Raw genomic sequence first — 23,100 nt, 5'->3', positions numbered from 1 at the left:
ACCGGATAATAATATATATGAAAAAATAAAAAAACATAATAGTGGGGACAATTCCCAACATGAGACGTGCACCACCTCATGTCTCAGCCATTCATGCAGTTTTAAGATTCGTGCTATGTACGTAATGAACAGTAGATAAAATGGTCATACAGGGAGAATTTTTTCTAGTGAATTAATTTAAATGCAATTTTTCTCCAAATCTTAGCAAAGATTCGCTTAAATTCGTGCATTAGCACTTCATTTTTTTAAAAAATTTGTTTTAATTAATTTGTGTTTGCTAAAAATATGTGTGTGGCCAATGGTATCGCGCCACGTACGCAAAATAGAGTGTATTACTAATTTAGCGTATCAGTTAATGAACTAGTGTACATGTCCAGCGAGGGCGCCCCTGAGATTTTGTACCGTAATTAATGTACTACGCTGTGTACTGAGTCACACTCAAATCCAAAAAGGAGCCAATCACGATATTTCGCGAGAAAATATAAGAAAGTTGTTTAGTGTTTGAAAATTAGAATCTAAGGACTATAAATACATGTAGAGTCCGAAAAGGAAAAAGACCAAAATAAGAGTAGTTTTTTTGTGTTTTCTCTTTTTTGCGGGGATTGACGTTGTTGTCGTTGTCGTTGTCGTTGTCGTTGACTTGTCGGGATGGCGAGGAAGAAGGTGAAGCTCATGTGGATAGCGAACGATGCGACGCGGCGGACGACGATGAAGAAGCGGCGCAAGGGGCTGCTGAAGAAGGTGCACGAGCTGAGCGTGCTGTGCGGTGTCGATGCGTGCTTGATCGTGTACGGCACCCCGAGCGACCGCTTCCCGGCGGACATCTTGCCGTCGGAGCCCCGGGGGGTGGCGCGCGTGGTGACGCAGTTCAGGGGCTTGCCGGAGGGCGAGCGGCGGCGGAAGATGGTCAGCCAGGAGAGCTTCCTGCGGCAGCGGGTGGGGAAGATGCGGGACGCGCAGCGCCGCCAGCTGCGCGAGAACCGCCAGGGGGAGCTGCTGGCGCTCGTGGCCGAGGGCCTGTCCGGGCGGCGCAGCAGCTTCAGCAACCTGGCGCAGGTCGAGGAGGTGGCGTCGCTCACTTGGATGCTCGATGCCAAGTTCAAGTCGGTCTACGACCAGCTGGAAACCCAACTTCGTCAGTTGTACTCCGCGACGCCGGAGGGGGGAGTGCCGCTGCAGGCGGCGGCGGAGGAGGCGGCCGTGCGTGTCGTGGATCATGATCCTCAGTCTGCTGCTGCTGCTGCTGCTGCTGCTGTGGAAGTTCTGAACAGGCACGACAGCAGTCTGCTGCCGCCGGCCGATACACCTACGCCGCAGCCTCCAATGGTCGGCCCGTGGGCGGAGCTGCAGACGCCGTACCTGGACCCCTACGTTGCTGATCCGTGGCTCGATTCCTTCTATCCATTCTGAATGAGTGAACTCATATATATGCTTCTGCGTTTTTCAGCAACAAGAACAAAAAAGTCACTCATTCTAGTCCAGAGGTTGTGTCTTTCTCTTTTTATAATTTTCTCATGCTTTACCTTTTCTACTGCATGTGTTGAGTCCATCACCAGTTATGGTGCATGTTCTTATTATAGTATCTTCATATATCTCTACCTATCAACATTCTATAAAAATAATAATATAAATAAAGAGAACTTGTTTTCTATTTGGCTCTTGCTTGTTTGTGTACAATGATATATATATATATCTATGGTATTTTTCTCTTTCCTATTCATGTTTCAAAGGATCCACTATATTTGAGATGAATTTTACCATTTTTGTAATACAAAAACAAACACCCTGCAAATGCCAATAATTTATGTAAAACTTGTAAATATTAACAATATATATTTTTCTAAATTGCGTTGTGTCCGCGCCAAAAACAGTTACTACATATTCGCGCTAAAATCAGTTATTTAAACGGGAATACGTTCTTCGCGCCAAAGACAGTAACTACGCCCCATTCGCGCCAAAACCGGTTCTTTTAAGAGAAAAAATATACATATATACACAAATCAGCGCACGTTTGCAGCAAAACTAATTATCTGTAAGGAAATTAATTGAGAATTGCATTTCTAAATTTCTAAAGTGTATTATATTCGCGCAAAAACCAGTTATTTTTATAGAAATACGTAATTCGTGCCAAAGAAAGTAATTAACTACGTCGTATTCGCGCCAAAACCAATTCTCTTAAGATCAAGAAATACACGGATCCACATTTCGCAGCAAAACTAGTTGTTTGCGAAGGAATTAATCGAATTAATTAAATTTGTGAACTATATACCAATGTTGGATAAAATGATGTCCATTTGTTTGCAATTTCTCAATCTGTAATTATACATAAGGGTTAAAAATAAATTTGAGTACAACAATTAAGTTTTGGTGCATAATATGAAAAGAACAATGTACTGTACAAAAATAATAGCAAAGGTAGAGTACATTTATTTAATTACATTCCCATATCTTCGTAGGAACAAAATATAAATGGTAGGAATCTCATTAAAGATGCACTAGGGCACAATAAGATGCATTAGGGCATGTTTGACTTAGCTGTTGAATTAATTTTGTTCTATATAAATAATTTTGGTTAAAAATTAATTTAGTATGATTATTTTTATTGAGGAAAAGGTAGTACGTTATCCGCTTCAATTCATTGAAAAGATAAACTAAACTATATAGGTAAGACATTACGGGCCTTGAGAGGGGCGGAAAAAAAAAAAAAACTAACGATTACAACAACTGTGCCTAACTACTGAGAGTAGTTGCTTCTGTTGATTCTTCGGTTGTTTAATCATGTAGATTCCAAGGAAAGGGTCTGCCTTGGTCAATCTGAACATCGCGCTATTTCTGGCCTATCAAGTGACCCACCAGCAGACTATTAAACCGATTAGCTCGGAACTTGAATTTAACGAACCCTTCCTACTTTTCCATCTAGCGTGGTTATGCAATTTACAACTCGTATAATATGAGGAAATAAGATGGTAATATATTATTGGTTGCTTTTAAGTCCATTATCCGCTTGTTTCCTATTCAGGCCGATCTTTTCCATAACATGGTATTACAGACAGTTCTATTTACCAACGTATTTATAATTTAACGGCGCAATATTTGTCTCCCGTTAGTAACAATGACGTAGTTCATTTGATCTTCATCATGCACGCGTAACTCAGCAGAAATAAAACCCAAGCCCAAACCTGGCCTGTCTCGTTAACCGTCTTACCAACTAAAAAAAGAAAAAAGAAACAAGTGGATTTCATTTGTTACAAATATGTAAGTTATGAAAAAAGCAACATTTCTCATTTGGTGGATTAAATCAATGGCTAAATTACATAAAATTTTCTTGTCAAAATCTGATTTTTCACTTTCATCCCCTGTCATTTTAAAACCTACACTTTGCTCTCTTGTAAAATAAAAAATATTCACAGGAGAGGTACGGTGTGTAAAATGATCATTTTGCCCCTCACCATTTTCGTCTCCTCCCTCATTTTTCTCAACCGCCGTCTTGATCGGCTACGATTCACACCTCGATCGGCTGTGATTTCTCTCCATTTTTTTCTACACCTGCTCCCTTTCTCCTCCTGCACCCTCGCCGCCTTCGATTTCGGCGACAGTAAGGAGAAAATCAAGATGAGTGCTGATGGAGAGGTAGGCAAGGGCAACGAGGGCGAAGGCGAGGCGGCGAAGGCGAGACGGCGAAGGGGATGTGAGCGAGGGCGAGGCAGTGGAGGAGCGGGAGGCGACGGCGAGGCTGCAACCCGGAGGGAGGCGAAGCAACAGGAAAGAGTGCGGAGAGGTATTTTTGACATAAAAAATTATTTTATAACAGAACCTTGACGGATCACTAACGATAAGTGCACATTTTTCATTTTACAAGGAGGCAAAGTGTAGGTTTTTAAATGACAGAAAAAAAAAGTAAAAAATTTGACAGAAGAGTTTTCTATAATTTAGCCTAAATCAATCTCCATTGTGGCATCTCTTTCTTATAAACCTTATTTTTTTTGCTTTAAACTGAAAAATAATTTGATATCTATGTGTAGGACTAACTATAGGCCCAAACTGACCTGGGCTAGTCTATCTATTTATTTAATAAAAAGTAAGCATGTTAGGAAAGACAAATTAGGGCACAAATTGTCTTATGCTCAGTACAGAAAATTTTTCTGCGCACGGAGAATGCGACGTATATTTCGATCACTTGATAAATGATAAAATCCACCGTGTCTGCTAGATCTGATTTAACTCTCGTACTATGTGACGAATCACTATTGATGATACAGTATTCAGAAAGTTTCTGCACATTCAAATCGTGAAAACGTGCGCGAGATAATTTATACGCAATCAAGTGTTGTCAAATTCAAGGTTTTGATTAGGATCTTATATTAATTATTGGAGGTTTAATTAATGGAGGTTTAACTAGGTCCCCTAGTGTGGGTCATCAATTCAATGTAATTAGATGCAACTGCAGATGCCGTGTAGTTGAAAACATAGTTAGTTAATTCGGATTCGACAAAAATTTGATACGGATATAATAAGAGCATAAGTTGTATTCTAATTTTAAAATTTGTTGAGACATACAGCTTAAAAATAAGGTTCGCCATTTATTCCGATATGCAATTTATACGAAAATTATACGTTCATTAATTAAAAATTCGAGATAAAAAATTCGGCTATTAAATTAAACTTTTTTTTTTAGATTTATGCTACTAGCATAAATAATTATAAATTTTTAAGAATATAAAAATAGAGAATTATAAAATAAAATAGATTAGGTAAAAAATAATAATAACAAAATTTATTGTCGTCTCTATCTTCATCTTTTTCTTGATCAACATATTTCGAAAATTTATAAATTTTTCAATAATTTGCGAATAATGAAGAAAAAGATTTTATCCAAAAATTCTGCGCGTTTTTTTGAGCGAATAGTTTGGCAAATGCGAATTATTTGCGAATAATAAATCTAACTTAAAAAGTCGTGCTTTATTCTGATTTTTTGGAAATAAATAGCATACGTACTGTTTTATTCGAATTTTAAAAAAATTATAAATAATTCATGAATAATTCACAAATTAACTAACTATGGCTGAAAATATATCTACATTCCTCCATAGATCACTACGACTGTTGAAATTATATTTACAAATGCATGAAATTAAATATTATATTTAAATCTGTATGTAACTATCACTGCAGAGCGATTGTAAATACGTGCAACCAAACTGTTCTAAAAACAAAAAGAAAAATAAAAATAGGAACATATTTAAATAAACTGTTACATTTCCAATCTATAAACCAAGCAACTTATAACACATACATGTATGTATGAATACATGTGACCGTACCCAGCATTAATACACATATTTACAGATAAATCCTCCTCACCCCCTACGAAAAATTATTTCTAATTTAACCCCCTTTTTTTTTACATTATATCACAAGATAAATAGGAGGAGACCTATTATAACACAGAATAACCACGGAGACCCCTCAACAATTTCTTTTTTTATTTTTTAGATTTGATCTTTTTGGGAAAATTGACAGATTCTTCAATTAAATTTAATCATACTACTAATTCAGTAGACGCGAATAATTTGAATTCCAAAAAAAGAAGTAAAGGTGAGAAGGTGTCGAAATAAACGAATAAATAGTTGAGGGGGCTCCTGTATATTTTATTTTCAAAACTAAGATTTTTTTTTAAAAAAAGAAAAAACCACTTTTGGAGGATAGATATAAAACTCACCTCTGAGTTCGTGTAAATAACCGAAATGCCACTAGTTTGAACTCGTCGTCGTCGTCGTCGATCTCATCTCCTCGAGCTTCGCGGAGAAGTGCTCATGGAGAAGCTCCGCTCTCTTCAGAAGCACCTCGAGCTCCAGGATCTGCTGCTCCCTCCACTTCTCCTCCATCCCCTTCCTCCCCTCCTCCGGCTCCGGCGCCGGCGTGGCGGGGCTCCAGATCTTGCGGGCGAGCTCGAAGGTGGCGCGGTCGTGGGGGGTCCTGAAGGCGGCGGCGGCGGCGGCGGAGGGGGCGGCGGCGAGGCGGGAGGCGGCGGCGCGGTACTTCCTCTTGAGGCGGCGCAGCTTGTCGGCGAGCTGGGCGCGGTTGAGGTCGGCGCGGCGGAGGCGGGGGCGGATCCGCTCGAAGAAGGGGGCGGTGTCGTGGTGGTGGTGGTGGTGGTCGGGCGCGCGCGTCGGCGTCCCCCGCTCCGTCACGAACTCCAAAAACCCCTCCAGGATCGCCATCTCCTCCGCCTCCGTCCACAGCTTCTCCGCCGCCCCCCGCCTCCCCCTCTTAGGGTTAGGACCCGCGCTCGTCGCTTCCGCCGCCGCCGCGGCGGAGGAGGAGGACGCCATCGGAGAGCGATCGTGTTCGGATTACGGTTAGGGTTAGGGTTAGGATTAGGTTTAGGATTAAATGGGCGGGGGAGGGGGTCGGAACTCGTAGTAATGTTGCGGGGGATTAGGTCTACGGTGGGTTTAGTTCGCGAATCGGGGGATTGAATCGTGGCCGTTTGATGTCTCATCAACGGTGCGTGCGAGTAAACAATGCGGGAGATGGTTGAGCCAAGTTGGGTCTAGGTGGTCCAATCGTCCATAATTTGAATACGTTATTATTTTAATAAATTTATAGTCATAAGAATTATACAAAGTATAATAACTAAACTTGCCAAAATAATAGCATATTCAAATTATGAAGTTAAAATGCTATCGACGGACTCAAATTAAAATTTTAAAATATTGTTAATTGTTTTAAAATGGTTCGTACTTCAGATGAGTTTTATATACTTTTATTTTTTAAAATGACTATCTAATTTTAGTTATGATCAACCGTACGAAAGCCTACTCATAAAATATTTTTAATAATAAAACTTTCAAATTGATGATTTATACCGTTAAATATAATTTACAGTATTTGAAATGCTTTTGTAATTTTTAAAAATTACAATAAAATCCATCGAGCGGGTACAAAATAAATGATTAAAATCGAACTATTTTGTAGAATAGAGGATCAGATTCTTCAATTTAAAATCAATGTTATTAATTTTGACCTAAATAGTGAATAGAATTTTCTATTAAAAATTCAACCGATTTTTATTCTTCTACACTGTTAAACTAGACAACATCTTATACTGACAATTAATGTTATTAATTTTGAAGCCTTTTGATCATAAAGTAAATGATGTCAAGAAATCACAATTTCTAGAATGCGTAAATACTTTATATAATGTTTAACCGTATAGATTGTCGATCTCGAAGTCTGTTTCGTGGAAAACGACCGACTATAGTTCAGCAAAACTTTTAAACTACAAAAAGGTAAAGTTAAAATACGCCGCGTTATATAAGATTATTACGATGTATCTCTTTACTATCATGTGGTTTGTAAACTGACACATCTTTCAAACCTATTTGACGCGTCGGGTCGTTGCAGCGAAATAAAAACAAAACCACAGAATAGCAAAGCACAACATCTACAAACACGACCGAATAAGAGTTTGGGCTGGGCCAGGCCCAGGCCCAATTGGGGGGTGACGCGTCACATAAACTCACCGGATGGTTTCCGGATCCGAGACGTTAACGTTTCAAAATTCAAAAAATTTGTGTCGCTCGCCGATCCAACCGTTGGTTTTTTCTTTTTTTTTTCCCCCTTTTTTTTGCTTTTATTTTTCCCTCAGTAGTACACAGTACACCTACGAGTCCGTTGCACACGAACAACACTCCGAAAAGCTAAAAAAAGATGAGATTTTGGATCGAGTTTCGGGGGTTTTGATGATTTTGAAAGGAAACCCTACTCGAATCACAAGCTCTAGTTCCTGAATCTTACTCCAAAGAAGCAAAAAGTGTGAGAAAAAACCAAAAAAAAAGGAAGCTGCAGCAGCATGCGGCGCCATGGGTGGCAGCTCCCACTTCATCCCCTCCAGGTTTGAAAATTTGTTAATTTCCATCTTAATTTTGAGATTTTTTCTAATTTGAAATTGTTTGCATCATTCAAAAACCAACCAAGGGTTTGAGTTTTGTTGATTTCTTAAATTTCAGACGCTCTGATTTGAAATGGTTCTGAAAAATTTGTTATTTTGCATCTTAATTTTCAGAATCTGTGACTTTTCAAAAATTTCTTTTGCCAAATTGCATCTTAAATTCAATTTTATAACCACATTTTTGGTGAATTTCACAATAACTGATTGAACTGTTGTTACGAAAATCTCATTCGGCCGACGCAGTTCGTCGGGACGGCAGTTTTCATCGTCCTCGTCTCCGCCTTCTACATCTTCCTCGGGCCGTTCCTCGGAAACCGAATCGTCGAAAACACGGCGCTCACATTGTTCTCCTTCACTGTAAGTTGAATCATGCACCCTTCAATTTGTTTTTTTTATTTTTATTAAATGTAGTATGAATGTTTCAGAGACACGAATTGCGGCTAAAAATTTTGAATTTTTCGTCTTTCGATAGGCCATCTCTGTTGCTGTGTTATACGTGAGGTGTACTGCGATCGATCCGACCGATCGAACCGACGCGAGGAAACGGAGAGGGCCCAAATCCGGAAAACTCCCGCGGATCAATTACAGGCACATTTTTTGCCATATTGTGGTGAGATTTTTACGAAAATTGGAGGATAAGATACTGAGTTGCTGCATAAGGAGGAACTATTTGGAGCAGTGGAATAGCAGCATTCAGTTGGAGCCGCTTCTGCCGTTCCCTCTCGTTGTGACGGACGACGCCGTCTCGCCGCATCGGAAAGGCGACGACATCTCGTTCTGCGCTCTCTGCGATTTCGAGGTCGATTTCGAGGCCAAATTTGTAAAATTGTTAGATTTTGGTCGTAGGTTCGAGTATGTTTTCTTCGTTTTTTAGGTCAGAAGGAACAGCAAGCACTGCAGAAGTTGCGATCGGTGCGTCGACGGATTCGACCACCATTGCAGGGTGCGGAGTCTCGCGAATTTTAACTCAGAAATGCGTAGCTTGTAAATTTTAAATTTTAAATTTGTTTATGTACTACTACGCTAACCGTGAGATTTTCGGCAGTGGCTAAACAACTGCATAGGGAGAAGGAACTACACCACCTTCATTCTACTGATGGTGTTTGTATTGCTCATGGTCCGTAGTTCTATAATCTCTCTCTCTCTCTCTTTTAATGTTTTTGCGACAAAATGCGAGTTTTTAAAGACGATAATTTGAATGCGACGATCTTTTCGTGTAGCTAACTATAGAGGGAGGAACAGCAGTTGCAATCTTCATCCGCTGCTTCGCGGACAGCAAAGGGATGGAGCAGGAAATGGTGCAGAAGCTCCGCATCAAGTTCCCTAAAGGAGTTCTCGCCGCGATATCGGTATTGGTTTGAACTATTGCTCAAATTTAGAATCTCAGTTGTGTAATTTTATCGAATTTAAGTATCTGGTGCAGATATCATTGGCTCTGCTGACAGGGTACAGTACAGCGGCCCTCGGACAGCTTTTCTTCTTCCATGTAGTTCTCATTCGAAAGGTGTGGTTTTACGCATCATGTATAAACTATAGCATAAGTTGCTAGTATTTGAAGTTATTGAGATTGAGGGTTTTTTTAACTGCGCGGTAATTCGGCGAAAGTACGGAAAAAATCAGAAGAAAAAGTATCATGTTGTGAAAAATTGGCATGTGAGATGTTTAGGATACTTGAATCTGTCCCTTTTCTTCGACTTGAGATTTTCTTCGTGATCAATGACAAGCCGAAAAGAAAATGACTGCAGGGAATGAGAACATATGATTACATCCTAGCAATGAGAGAAGAAAGCCAGTTGATGGATCCATTTGACGACACCGATTCCTCGTCTGACGAGAGTGTCGACTTTGACTCGCCAGACAGACCGCCGTTCCTCTCTAGATTTCTATGCAGAAGAAGTGAACTCTCTCGAGTAAGTTTTGCGCTCGCTCTTCTTCACTCCTTTTGTTCGGGCAATACACATGATCCTGACCAAAATTCACTTACGGAAACTGCAGAGTGCTCGAAGATTATCGATAAGAATCGAGAAAGAACCTAATGCTTCAAACAAAAAGGTCGGTTTCGAGATCAACCCGTGGAAACTTATAAAGATGAGCAAAGAGAAGGCAATGATCGCCGCGGAGAGAGCAAGAGAGAGGATTAGACAAAACCTCCCACACCGACTATCTCCGATGAAACCGCTTCCATTAGAGACGAAGCAAGGGCCTCTAGTAAACTCGGCAAGAAAGCATATGAAGTTGGTAAGTGAGATCACACCAGTAGTTACCAAGGCTTGGTTCGCGGGCTCGCCGAGTAAGCGGTTCTCGAGCCCGCGGAGGAGGATTTCGGGGTCTCCCTCTCCTGGACCGCAGAAGTATAGAACAAACTTCGATCTCAAACTCACAGAAGTTTCGAGGGAACTTGAGAATCACATCTCGAAGCAGATGCTGTGCTCTATCATGGCGAAAGACGGCGAGGACGAGGCTTCTCCAACAAAATAAGCATTTTGAGTTTGAACCGACGTATTATTATTGCTGTGTTCTTTCTGTTCTTTCTTTCTTTTGTATGAAACCTGTCACCTCGCGGATTCTCAACCTTTGAGAACTATTTCACTTCGAAATTTTTGTTTGGCTTCGACTTCTAAAAGCAAAAAAAAGTACAGATTATAGTGAAATGAATGTTCATGTTCCTGTAGTGAAACTTCAGATGAAGCTTTGCAAGCAGTGTTTGATATTGTAGTCTATTATCTTCTGCAACTAAGATCAATTTTGTGTGAAAAGCACTTTATTTTTCCTTCTTCTTGAAACCGAACAGTTCACAGAATTCAAGCACTTTTTCTCGCTTTGATTGATCAAAACTTGGAGCACTAACACCGTTATCCGCATAAAACAATGATACACAAACAATTCACTTTCGGAACTGTTATTTCGGTTTTGGAGCTACTGAGTCTCAGCTTATCGAGTTAAGTCACCGGATCAACTTTGCCTGTACATACAAAACAAACAAAACAGATCATTGCCTTTTCAGCATAACATTTTGCCCGTATTACCTACAAAGACTCTAAGCCCTAAAAATTGGATCACTGTGACATCTCTTATCAGCTTTGCTAGGAAAGCACCATGCCGGGAATCAGAACCTTCGATCCTCTCCCGTTAGATCGAACCTTTTCTCTCAACTGCTCGAAGGCGTGCATTGTTTCAGAGTCGAGACCTCCCGCAAACTGCAAAATTACAACAATTGAAATTCCGTCAGATTACTGACATGTGTGTTCTTGGGTCCTGAATCCTTACTGAGTAGCAAATGTTACCTGGTGTGCTCTGTAAGCGAAGCGTACGCTCTGAAAGAGAAGCGCTTCTTGCGCCGTTTCCCTTTCTGGGCTCCTATTCGTGTCGAGCTCCATAACCACGCGCTTCATGTACACCTTAGCAAGTTTCATCGAAGCCAACTTCATCTGAGGGAGAAAAGCAAACAACAGTTCAAGTATCATCACTTAACACGCAGATTGCGACTAGAGTACATATGTTGGATTGAAATCTCAAGCAAAAAATGGTCGAAATGACAGCTAACGTACGCACGTACCGTACTAACAATTCCTGAGTCGAGCATCCACTCTGTTGGAATCTTGCACTCTTTGTAAGGGAGCATACTCGAGTTCCGTAACTTGATCAGCCTATTCATGCTTTTCTCCAACCTAAAATCAATGTCGAAAATTACTTAACAAAAAACATATATATATAAGAAATTTCATTTCCGTGCTTACTATTTTCGACAGTGACAGTATAACAGTAGTAAGATTAGTGAAGCGGAGTAACGGAATGATTTGTCATACTTTTCTAGCAAGTTCGATATCTTCTTTAGAGTAACCTCACACGGAGACGAGGGATCGTCGCTGAAAGAAGCGGCTTCAGCTTCGACGCGCTTCAGATCTCGGTACTCAAAAGCAGCTTCCCGCAATGCGTCGGCTTTTCTCTCGGGCCAGTCAAAGTGCTTCAGAACAGCTCTCTCGTCAGACTGCGAAGAATCAGAAAAAAACCGATCAGGCTGGAATTAACAAGTCCATGTGCTCAACTTGCTTTCTTTGTAATTGCTTTTCGACTCAAAAAATGCACAATTGAGAAGATTACCAATGTCGAGAGTTCTCGGTCGAGCCAATCCACGAACGCTAAGACATCGTCCATGTTCGTATACGCTGCGGATCGGACTCTGTCGATAAGATGCCTAATGAATTCACCCTTTGTTTTCACATCTGCTTTTATCTACGCAAGTAATTACGCAGTTGAGAGAACATTAAAAGCGAAAAACGCAACAAAACAAGCACAACCATATCGAAGAACGCCGAGAACCTACTGCCAACAAGTGTCCCGACCGGTTCTGGAGTTCTCCGACGATACTGTGATGGGGATTGGCACCAACACTATTTGAGTAGCTTCCACTCCCCTTCGAGTCCTTTCCGTCGCGCTTCGTCAACGAGTTGTACAATTCAACCAATGCGGTAGCTTTATTAACCGAATTCGACTTCGAGGGGGGTGCTTGGCGCGACATAGGAGGAGGAGGCGGCGGCGGAGGAGGAGGAGGAGGAGGAGTTGGAGAGGACTTTGCATTCAATTCCTTATGTTTCGCGAGTTCCGGAGGTTGAGCTCTTTGCGTCAATTGCACCAACTGTGTTTCGTCGGTGTCGGTGTCGGTTTCATCTTCTACTTTCGGTTGTTCTAGTTTATCTGCCGCTGCGAACTTTCTCGCATCCTGAAAAAAGGATTCGTACGCATGGATTGGATAGAATGAAATGAGCATTAACTTGTTATCAATTTTATGTAGGAAATGGAACTGTTCTAAAAGATGGTTATCAATTTTCTCAGTTTCAGAACACGACACACGACACGACCCGAAAAGATCTAAAATCGGCCCGACACGAATGCGGTACAAGATACCATGATTGATTTCTGAACAAGATAAACTTTTTGTTTTACCTGACAATTCAGATTCAGCATCTCAAGCTGTTGGATCCTTTCCTGGGCAGCCAGTAAGTTGTCAGCAAACCTCTTGTTGTCCAACTCAAGCTGAGAATTGGCACCCTGCAGCCTCTTCAGCTCAGCTCTCAGTGCAGACACCTCACCCCTCAACTCCCTCACCACCTTCTCACTCTCCTCCAGCCTCCTCCTCTGCAGCTCCCTCGCGTCCGGCCGCAGCTGCGCAAACTGCTCTGCGAATCGCCCCGCGGCAGGCCGGTGATCGTGATGATCATTGTTTGGTCTCATTTTGTTTGCATGAGCAGCATCAGCAGCAGCAGCAGCAGCAGCAGTAGTAGAAGTGGAAGATCTTATTATTCTTGTTGGTGGTGGTGGGGGTGGTGGTTCTGAAGGAGGGGGTGGCTTTGGCCTGGTTTTGAGAAATGGTGAGGAGGCACTTGCAGAATCTGATGATCTTGGGCTCTCTCTTCTGCCTCTAAAAGCTCTACTACTCCTGGAAGCAGCAGCTGCTGCTGCTGCTGCTGCTGGGGATGAAGCCTTTTGATCATCTCTGAACTTAAGCTCCTGCTTCATGGCTCTCTCTTTTTTCCTTTTTCCTTTTTGGTTGCAGAAGATTGGAGCTGTTTAGTTGAGTGGTTGAGAGAATTTATGAGATCTTATGATACCTCCCTCTCTCTCTCTCTCTTCTCTCTCTGCATCTCTCTCTCTCTCTCTCTCTCTCTCTCTCTCTCTATCACCATGGGTGGAGAAGGGTGGGGGGGACACAAGCAGTTGACTAAGGAGGGGTGGAGCCACTGATGAGAACACAATTTTTTTTTTGTGTTTTTGTATTTTTTTTGTTTTTTTCTTTTCTGAGTAGGAATCTGGGATCACACAAACAAGGACAAAGCAAGGTTTGTGTCATGCAAGGAACTTAAACAAAAAAACAAAAAAAAAACAAAAGAGGAGTCATCCATGTGCAATATTCTGTAATCATCATCAAAGGTGAAATTAATGCTGATTTTTTGGTTGTTCAGGGTTGACTAATGACTACAAGCTTAATTTTCATGTAGATTAAAATAGAAACTTTAATAACAAAAAGAAAATTGAAACTCAGGAACTTATATAAAAAGATTAAAAAAAAAATTTAAGGGGAACTTATATGAAAATTATTTTACTATTGATGAGACGGCATGCATTATAATAGTGCATATAGCGACTAGTAGGGGTTCAGCCTTTTAACTTTTTAAAAAAACACTACACTAAAATATTTATTCTGAAAAGTTAAACTAATCATTAACTATCGCATATCCCAAGCTGGTATCTACGAGATGAATATATATGTTTTATGAGTAATGCTTCAATACACTATATAAATCTCGACAATTTATTTTTCTTAATAGATGGTTTAGATTTAATATTACTCTAAAGGTGACCTACTATTGAAGTATAGGTACCATTGACCAGGTATATCTATTTAAAGGTATTTTGGTCTTTGTAAAATCTTTTGGTTTACAAAACCAGTTTTATCCAACTAAAAATACTGTGACCTTTTCAAATGCCTACAACAATAGTAGGATTCAAATTACAATCAAATTGTAAAATTTAATTTCAAAACAACATTTAAAACTTAATTATAAATCAAATTTAATTTTTTTTAAATATAAAACACAAATTTAAAATAAAACTTTCAGTTCCAATTCAAAATTTCAATTTAAATCAAAAAATTAAAATTTGGCTTTAAAATTAAAAGTTCAATTTAGATTCAAATTTAAAAGTTTAATATAAATTTCAAAATTAAAATTTACATTACAATACCAACTTCAAAAATTAAATTTAAATTCAATAGTTTTTTGAGCTAGATACTTAACAAATTGAGTATTATCTAATTTGGTAAGTTACCAAAGTAAATCAGATATTTAATATTTATAGGATGCTGACAAATTTGATATATATTATTAATTTTTTTCTAATATTGTCATATTGACTATTCAAATCGATAATCTGTTCAACAGGTTACTTCATGTAAAATTCAATTATATTCTTTACTAATTAAGAATTAAATTTTAATATTTATGATGTATTGAAGTATTCCTCATGTTTTATTTACCTTTTTTTTTTTTTCTCCTCCTCTTTTGAGTGATCTTTTAACTAGAAGATGTGATTGTGCTGGTATGGTAGTGGCATAAAATGATGGATGTGACATTTGGCTCTTCCCAGCAGTAAAATCCAGTACTATAAAATGGCTCAAAGCAATGTAGAGGAAACAACAAAAAAACAGAAAACAAAAAAAGGGTAAAATTCTAAGGCCTTGGTAACATAGTAAAGAAATTAATGCTCTGCTAACTTGATGCACACTGCTGGAGTTACTTAATCCTTGTATTTATGCCTGAGGGAAATGCCTCTATCTGAAAAAGGACTGTGGCAGAGAAATAATGGACCCTTCAATTCAATTTGCAGTAATACTACTTGAATTTATTAATATCGTCATCCACAAGGGATGCCCAAAAAAAAGTGGCCAAGAGTAAGAAAAATGAAGAGAAAAGAAAACAANATATATATATATATATATATATATATATGCAGCTCTTGTTCTTTCACATTTTCTAGTTTACTCGGCTTATCCGAAATGTATATCTTCATATAACTAAGAAAGAAGCGGCATTGATACGTACATATTTACTACACGTCGCAGATCAGATTTATTGGATCTGTAGTAATACTACTTGAATTTATTAATATCGTCATCCACAAGGGATGCCCAAAAAAAAGTGGCCAAGAGTAAGAAAAATGAAGAGAAAAGAAAACAAACAGAGTGAAAAACTCCATGGTTTTTTTTTTTTTTTTTTGAATTTTTTATAAATACCCACCAGTTCTGAGCTCTTATTTTGGTTTGTTGGTTTCTGCAGCTCACAATCTGACTTGGGGACTTTCTGCACATATAGATCAGGAAAAGAAAAACAAAGACAGCATTTAATGAGAAGGTACAGAAAAGAATTTTAAAAAAAAGAGAGAAGGAGACTTCCTATCAGTATGATTAAATAATTTATTTCCCTTTTGCAACTTTGAGAGTTGTTGTTGTTACACTGATTCACATTCTATGGGATTTAATAGGAGGTTTGGTAAGCATAAGAACCTGGAATCATGGGAATATAAATAGATTTTAAATTATAAACAAAAGATAACAACAGTTGAACATTAATATTAAAAACAACTTCCTCTCTTGGAACTAAAACCGAAAAGATCTAGTTCGTCGGATGCGAAAATATCAAAAGAGATCCGAGAAAGAGAGAAGAAAAAGAAAACACACAATATTTACGTGGTTCGGCCACCGACCTACGTCCACGGACGAAGACGGAGCGGAGATCTTCATTATAATTAAAGTGGTGTACAAAATATGTCTATCTCATAAAACCCTAATCCCAAAAAATACACTCATATTCCCTCTCTCATCTTCCGCACCAAATGAATAGCAGAAAGGGTATATTTATAATAGTGGTTAAATCATAATACAACTGGAAATACAAACCTACTAAGATTAAGAATATCTTAATAAGATTAGGCATAATCTAAACTTAACTTAATGGGATAATCAAAACAAAATAGGGTTAAAAAACCTTATGGAACTAGAATTCGAGACATATCTAACATCCCCTAATATATAGCTTTTAACATGACATCAGAGCTGTAGATTCTAAACTTGAATTTCGTCAAACTCTAGTCTCATTAAGTTTATGTTCTGAGCCTTTTAAAGTATCTCGAATCCAAACGTGAGGAAAAGTATCGATGATCACCAGCTTCTAATTAAAGAGATCTTTTAAGATACGCATTAGTATGCAGTACTCATAATTAATAATATATATTAAACATAAAAGGGAGCTTCGGATTCCTAATCCACTAGATTAAGGAAAAGTAAAAAGGTAGATTCTTCAACAATCATGTGAAGGCACTAACAAGGGATGAACAGAAAAGCTAGCTATTGCTAGGATGAACATGATCAATGGACTAGGAATAATGGTGGGGTGTGAGTGGACCTGCAGAAGTTTCCTTTTGTGCCTCCCCTCCACCTTTTTTGTTTTGTTTTGTTTTGTTTTTTTTTTTTTTTGAGAAAAAAATAGCAAGCTACATGCTTCATTCATAAAGCGGAATGAATTAAGTGTACAGAATGGAAGCAACAACGGCCTCCGAAAGCGGCAAAAGGTGAAAACAGTGAAGAAAGAAAAAACCGAGATTACAAGCTAGAGAGGGAAGGGAGGAAGGGGGGAGGGTAAGCTAGGTGAGGAGCAAGGTCAGGACAGTATGCCCCACCCTTTTTGTTGAGAATAATAAATATTGGTTAGAACAATATTCTCCACTAATTTAAGGTGTTTTAAAGAAAAAAATAATTGATATTGAGTCTAAACAAACAATAGAAAAATAGGCTTAACTGTACTATATTGTACTACACTATACTATAGTTTTAGTTTTTTTAGATTTTTTTTTTGTTATATTGTACTATTTCTTTTTAAAGACACCACTAAACTGTCTTGTTTTTTTATAATTCTTGCGATGCAAATAATAAATCTACAATTTTAGAGAAAACTAGTAGTTTTATCAAAAAATACTAATTCAAAATAATAGACCATATATTTGACCCATTTTAACAAATTTTTTTTTTTTAAAACTAGAAATACCGTGGAAAATATAGCTGAAAATAACTTGATATAAGCTTTCGATAAATCTATTATGGAATGGTCATTTTTCTTTTTTTCCTACTATTTAGTAATGTCTCTTAGTAAAGTAGTTATATAGTTTCTGTCTAAAACAGTTGATTTGTTCGCAACAGTGTAGAGATCAGTGAAAATGATATTTTAGTGATATTTAAGAAGGAAGAAAATAATATAGGAAAAAAGCTAAAATTATATCTATAATACTGTATATAGATTGATAAGATGCTAAAGTAATTAAGCCAAAAAAAAAAAGTATAAAATAGATGCTCCATAAATGCTACAGGGATACCGCAAGCGTTGAATATAAAATAAAATGCCGTACTCTGCTATCGTAAACTTTCAGTAAAAAAATAGCTAGTGCTTAAAATCTTTAAACCCTATCAACGATCAAAAGAGTGTACGTTGAGGTGAATAAAAATATTCTTATCGACTATGCTAGTAAATAAAAATAATTATGCGACAACTTATTATCAGTAGGTGGGAAGTAGATGCTCCATGAATACTCTAAATTCATGTACATATACATAAGATGCTCAATCATTAGCATCACCAAAGTACCATGTAGATCATGTCCTTGTTAATGTGATCACAAGTTTCACAGTTAACTTTCCCTTCACAATCAAATAGAATATAGTTGATACTTTGAGTTTTGCACCACCCTAATTTTTGCTAATCATAGTATTATATGTGTAAGCTACAAAGTACATTAATTAATCTATTGGGCCAACCTAACTACTTAGCTGTCTCTGAAAGAGCCAGACAAGGACAAGGAAAAGAACATATCCCTGTGCAATTTTATGTACATTATGAGACAAGGATATAATTTATAGTTGACCCCTACCTACAGTTTTGATCACATTTATTTTTCTGTCATTTCAATTTTTCTTCTTCTTCTTCTTTTTTTTTTTTTTTTTAACTTTGTTTTGGTTGATGATGATCATAATGCAATATGGTCAACCCGCATTGTTAATGAGGCCTAACCCTAGGAAGGCTCCGTTTGGAATTTTGGGGAGGATGCATACGCATGGTAAGGAAGTGCAATGGCACTACATCAAGGTTGTTTCTGTAAAAGATATCACATTATGGAGATCGATCGTGACGATTTAGTTATAATAGAATTTATTTAGTCCCATAGAAAAATAAAGCAGTAACTAATTAAGCAGTAAGCCAGTTTGTGGATATACTATAAAAGAATAATATTCGTGTACCAACTATACTGACAATAGACATATAGTAATCCAATTCAAGGAAATCCTTTGTAAGTAGAAAAATTGACTGTGTTCGTATAAATAAACAATACTCCTTTATTCTGATAAAAAGAGAAAATGAGATTTTGAGTTCCAAAAGCAAATGCTCATAATCGAAAAACTTATATTAACTTAACGTCAACCACTTTTGGCCGGATTCGAGCAAAATTTTCGAACTACTTTTCAAACAGCTATATTTAAACAACAAATGTATAAAGCTCTAAACAAGCCAAACAAGCTAAGGTGGCCTCATATTATATATATATATATATATATATATATATATATATATATATAAAATCTCACAAAACAAATTTCTAGAGTTAAGACTTGAATACAAAGTGACTTTAAATTAAAGCCAACAAAAGGTGGCCTCATATTATGGTTAGTTGAGTGTGAAATAAATATAAGACACTACCCTCATTGATCTTTTTTTATACAATATTTATTAGGTCTATATATATATACTTACCTAGTACCCTTTTCTCTCACCAAACTTGTACCTTTCTCCTCGATTCACATGACACTATAACTATGCCAATCAATTGGCTCCTCTAATTTGTCCTTCTACAATTAGGATCTTCCATGTAGACCCAAACATGGGTGCAAAAGCTTTGTTTGAACTACACAATCAAAAAAATGCACACTATCTACAATGGGCACCAGTGCTTTTTTCTATATTATTGCTTCTTTTCTTGTTTTAAACATGTTTGAATTTTTTGGTCACATTTGAAAAAAAAAAAAAGTTTGCCTAAGTCAAATTTTGTGTACCCTACCCAATTAATCAAAACAAGTTAGTATGCTCTATTAGATATGCCTCAAAATTTGGTTTCGACAACTTCGTGGTGTGACAAATTTTGAAAATCGATTTGTGAAGAAAAAAGGAAATGCCTGCGGTGGAAGCGATTTGAGCAAATCCGTTAAGAAAGTTCTTTCTTCTTTTTGCCCTAAAGGCGATATAGCGTATTAGACTTCTCACACTATTGTATTCTTTTTTTGTATAGTGAAGTTCTCTCTTCCTTTACCTATGGATTTTTTTTTCTCTACAAAGGGTTTTTCATGTAAATTGTTGTGTTCTATCTTTTTTTTTTTACTGTTTGTGGTTTGTCTACTTTGTGATCGTCATTTATATTCATTTTCTATTCGTGCGCTCGTCGTAACATGCTCCATACCTGACCCGGCCCACGTACTGTCATCTCTACTTTTCTACCTTTTGAAACAGCTTTTCTACTTGAGGATTAATTAAGAAGGAGACATGATTTTTGATGAAAATTAAGCATGTCTATCTCAAGCAAGAGGCTCAAAATACGCCCCCATATGTAACTTTCGAAATCGAAAAACTCTAATTCGATTAAAAGCTCTCACTTCTAGCTTCAGCAACACTTTTGTACAGTAAACAAAGAGGCGAATCGATAAAGGGGGATGATTGTGTTTGGCCAAACGTACAAATCCTCGATATCTCGAGAGCGATTTGGAAGCTAATACAGCACAAAACCTTAGCTTTTCTCGAAGCGTCGAGCAATAACCTATCCTCTAGGGCTAGCTATAACTTTTATGTATAGTTTTTGATTTGTATGTAATATACCTATAATACCTAGATTAGCTATATAGATGCCATGCATTGTCCCTTAATTAATAAAAGTGTTACATGTTGCCAAAGCATGTGCCCAAGTCCCATATGTTTGGCCTATTTTAAACCTTTTCTTTCACCAATGGATCACCAAAAAAGGAAAACCAAAATGAAACTACAACAAAAAGGAAAAACAAAAACCAAAAAGAGGGAGAAATCTAGATGACAATTGAATCTCTTAACATATTTATTATAAGGAGATGAGAAGCATATATACTAAATTTGTTACTAAATTATTGATCATAATAAAGCTGGTTAATGAAGAAAGTTTCTAAAAAATAATAAGGGAATTATGCCATGTAGAGTTCCTAATTTTAATTACATAAATATGACACTAGAGAACATTTAAATAAAAATAATAATAACAATATTAAAATTTAGTTGTGGGAATAGTTTACATATTCCCTCTTGGTTAGAGTTCAGGTTCATAGAAAACAAGAGCATAAACTCTCTAGAAAAAGTTTCCCAAATATGAGAATAGTCAAAGACAATTAATAGATGAAATTAAATTAGCCATTTAGTTACAATTTTTTAATTATTATTATTATTATCATCATCATCATCATCATCTAGTGCTAAGTTATTTGAAGGACTAATTAAACATGCACTTAAGTTAGCGCGCATATCTCTCTTAAAAAAGAAAACCCAAAAAAAGAAGAAAATTAATAACTTCTAGTGATCGATTAATTGATACATTAATCTAAAGTAAAGGCTTCTTAATTAAGAATCTAATTTACAAGAACATAATCATCCGATCAAAACTTTTCATTTTCTTTTCGTTTTTCTTTTTTTTTTTTTACCACTTTCATAGACTTATACATGGCTTGACAAGTTATTGAGTGGTACAACAAAGAAATATATGAAGGTAATTAATCACGAATATTAAAGCATGCATAACATGTATATCTCCTTGATGTTTCTTAATGTCGATTTTTTTTTCTTTGTTAGAAAAAAAATAAAGGAAGAGAAACAAATTAAGAAAATTACCTCTCCATATGTATGTAGAGACAAAGAAGAAATTTAAGCAATTTGGTGGGCATTTTTGGCCTTGTCTAAGAGCCTCATGAGGTTGCTATTTATATATAGCTCCTACACACCAACACCCACAACTCTCGTGTGCATATAGGAATTTGTGCTTAGAATTATATATGTATTAAAATTATCTTGTTTAATAACATTTTTTTGGGTACTTGTGTGCATTACGAAGATTTTTGATTGGATGTCGTTGTTTTTATATAAAATAATGGTTATTGATCGAGAAGGGTTTTTTTTTTCACTATCTAGAATAGTTGGTTGTTATCTGATATGCTATTTACAGGTTAGGATTAGAATACTCGCATCTGCATGTCAAAAATAAGGGGTTTGGAGCCTACAGGCAACTTAGAAAAAAAAATAAAATAAAATAAATAGTGTAGATAATGAATGTCATTTTGATTTAGTGTCTGCATACATCATATGATCTTGTCGTCCATCTATAATAAAATATTTGTATGATATTAGATACGGATCACAGAACTGTAGAAAATGCACATGCTAAAACTAGGCATTGAATAGAGGAGGAGGAAGCATTCAATTAATTATCTGAAAAGAATAAGTGATTGGAATGTCTCAACAGCTTTTCCACATCAAACAACAACCATGCACCCAACTAATGTATTTTTTGGCCATTAATCAACTTAATTTGCTAAATACTATTCTTTCTTAAAAAAGAACATCTTATGCTTTATACTCTCTCTCTCTCTCTCTCTCTCTCTCTCTCTCTCTCTCACTACACATGAACACTAGAATTTGATTTTGTGAAGTGTGATTTGTATGTTAATATAATCTTAGAAGCCATTAATTGACTACCATATTTGTGGAAGGTTAAAAAGAAATTTAAAGTGTAGAGTAAGTTTTACTTCTAATCCTAACAACCTAGGATGGCTAGTCAAAACCCCCCATAATTGGCCTAATGAAATTCACCACTAGATCTCTTAGTTGAGTTCACAAGTAATTGCTCTTATGGTGCTTAAGTCCTTTTCTTTTCTAACTTTATATAAAGATAAACAAAAGTAGGGCCCTCTCATATATATGTTGAATATAAGAAACTTAGAACCCAAACACCGTTCTCCAATAGTTTGTTGTTTTAAAAAATAAATAATTATTTTACACCATATCAAATCTGGAGATCATAAGTTCGAATGAACCAGACCTAGTCTTATTTAAGTTTTTTCTTATTTATTTCTTATCCAGTTTCAGGGTCTACTAGAAGTTCAAAAAAGTTTCTAAGAGGTTATGAGTTCAAATCCTATTAGTTGCCTAATTAACCTCATTTAGTTTTTCCTAATTAAATCTAAGCCCATGTCATGAATCTATCAAAAGATAAATAAAAAATATTTAAACATCTGTCTCTAGTAGTGTAATCTTATTCTGAAGATAAACAGCTGTTTTACAAAAGCATTTGGTAGACAAAATGTCTTAATTAAACTTTTACATTAACAAAAAGCTAAAATGATCTTCTTAGCTATAAAAGCAAGTTCCAATTTGAAACTTTTGCTTATATTATACTATTTTACTAATTAAGTTTAGACTATCTAATTGCTAAATTAAAAATTCAGATGCTTGTTTACCAAAGAGCTAGAGTTTAGAAAATCTATC

At 36.8% G+C, this 23,100-nt stretch overlaps 4 protein-coding genes across 5 annotated transcripts; 2 read left to right on the top strand and 2 right to left on the bottom strand.

Annotated features, from left to right (window-relative positions):
- LOC109719299 (agamous-like MADS-box protein AGL80) lies at nt 649-1,410 on the top strand. The gene has a single exon (XM_020245873.1). It carries the CDS (start codon nt 649-651, stop codon nt 1,408-1,410), a length of 762 nt encoding a protein of 253 aa, XP_020101462.1.
- Nucleotides 5,200-6,557, bottom strand: LOC109719133 (probable transcription factor At4g00390). Its single transcript, XM_020245665.1, has 2 exons — nt 5,720-6,557; nt 5,200-5,364 (listed from the first exon to the last, which is right to left on the bottom strand). The coding sequence occupies exon 1, from the start codon at nt 6,330-6,332 to the stop codon at nt 5,751-5,753; it is 582 nt and encodes a 193-aa protein (XP_020101254.1). The 5' UTR covers nt 6,333-6,557; the 3' UTR covers nt 5,200-5,364; nt 5,720-5,750.
- On the top strand, nt 7,591-10,551 carry LOC109719318 (protein S-acyltransferase 18). Its single transcript, XM_020245907.1, has 9 exons — nt 7,591-7,897; nt 8,198-8,311; nt 8,427-8,753; nt 8,829-8,897; nt 9,000-9,071; nt 9,175-9,303; nt 9,378-9,458; nt 9,700-9,864; nt 9,950-10,551. Exons 1-9 carry the CDS (start codon nt 7,856-7,858, stop codon nt 10,430-10,432), a joined length of 1,482 nt encoding a protein of 493 aa, XP_020101496.1. The 5' UTR covers nt 7,591-7,855; the 3' UTR covers nt 10,433-10,551.
- On the bottom strand, nt 10,752-21,590 carry LOC109719317 (protein CHUP1, chloroplastic-like). 2 transcript variants are annotated; one of them, XM_020245905.1, is made up of 9 exons: nt 21,451-21,590; nt 15,748-15,810; nt 12,899-13,761; nt 12,279-12,674; nt 12,056-12,187; nt 11,761-11,942; nt 11,511-11,622; nt 11,239-11,382; nt 10,752-11,151 (listed from the first exon to the last, which is right to left on the bottom strand). In XM_020245905.1, the coding sequence occupies exons 3-9, from the start codon at nt 13,469-13,471 to the stop codon at nt 11,038-11,040; spliced, it is 1,653 nt and encodes a 550-aa protein (XP_020101494.1). In that variant the 5' UTR covers nt 13,472-13,761; nt 15,748-15,810; nt 21,451-21,590; the 3' UTR covers nt 10,752-11,037. The 2 variants fall into 2 exon arrangements, with proteins under 2 accessions (XP_020101494.1, XP_020101495.1); XM_020245906.1 differs by lacking the exons at nt 15,748-15,810; nt 21,451-21,590 and having other exon boundaries at nt 12,899-13,775.

This window comes from Ananas comosus, linkage group 13 (assembly GCF_001540865.1).
Source record: "Ananas comosus cultivar F153 linkage group 13, ASM154086v1, whole genome shotgun sequence".
Classification (NCBI taxonomy): Eukaryota; Viridiplantae; Streptophyta; class Magnoliopsida; order Poales; family Bromeliaceae; genus Ananas; species Ananas comosus.
Note: the sequence above shows the minus strand (reverse complement) of the source record. Positions and strands in the feature narration are given on the sequence as shown.

Excerpts from the sequence above, each read along its gene's own strand:
- LOC109719317 (XM_020245905.1), bottom strand. The coding sequence starts at position 13,471 with ATGAAGCAGGAGCTTAAGTTCAGAGATGATCAAAAGGCTTCATCCCCA. Across the intron at positions 12,675-12,898 it reads TGCTGAATCTGAATTGTCAG|GATGCGAGAAAGTTCGCAGC; the intron begins GTAAAACAAAAA and ends TCCTTTTTTCAG. Across the intron at positions 11,623-11,760 it reads ATATCGAACTTGCTAGAAAA|GTTGGAGAAAAGCATGAATA; the intron begins GTATGACAAATC and ends CATTGATTTTAG.
- LOC109719318 (XM_020245907.1), top strand. The coding sequence starts at position 7,856 with ATGCGGCGCCATGGGTGGCAGCTCCCACTTCATCCCCTCCAG. Across the intron at positions 8,754-8,828 it reads GCGCTCTCTGCGATTTCGAG|GTCAGAAGGAACAGCAAGCA; the intron begins GTCGATTTCGAG and ends TTCGTTTTTTAG. Across the intron at positions 9,072-9,174 it reads TGGTGTTTGTATTGCTCATG|CTAACTATAGAGGGAGGAAC; the intron begins GTCCGTAGTTCT and ends CTTTTCGTGTAG.
- LOC109719299 (XM_020245873.1), top strand. The coding sequence starts at position 649 with ATGGCGAGGAAGAAGGTGAAGCTCATGTGGATAGCGAACGATGCGACG.
- LOC109719133 (XM_020245665.1), bottom strand. The coding sequence starts at position 6,332 with ATGGCGTCCTCCTCCTCCGCCGCGGCGGCGGCGGAAGCGACGAGCGCG.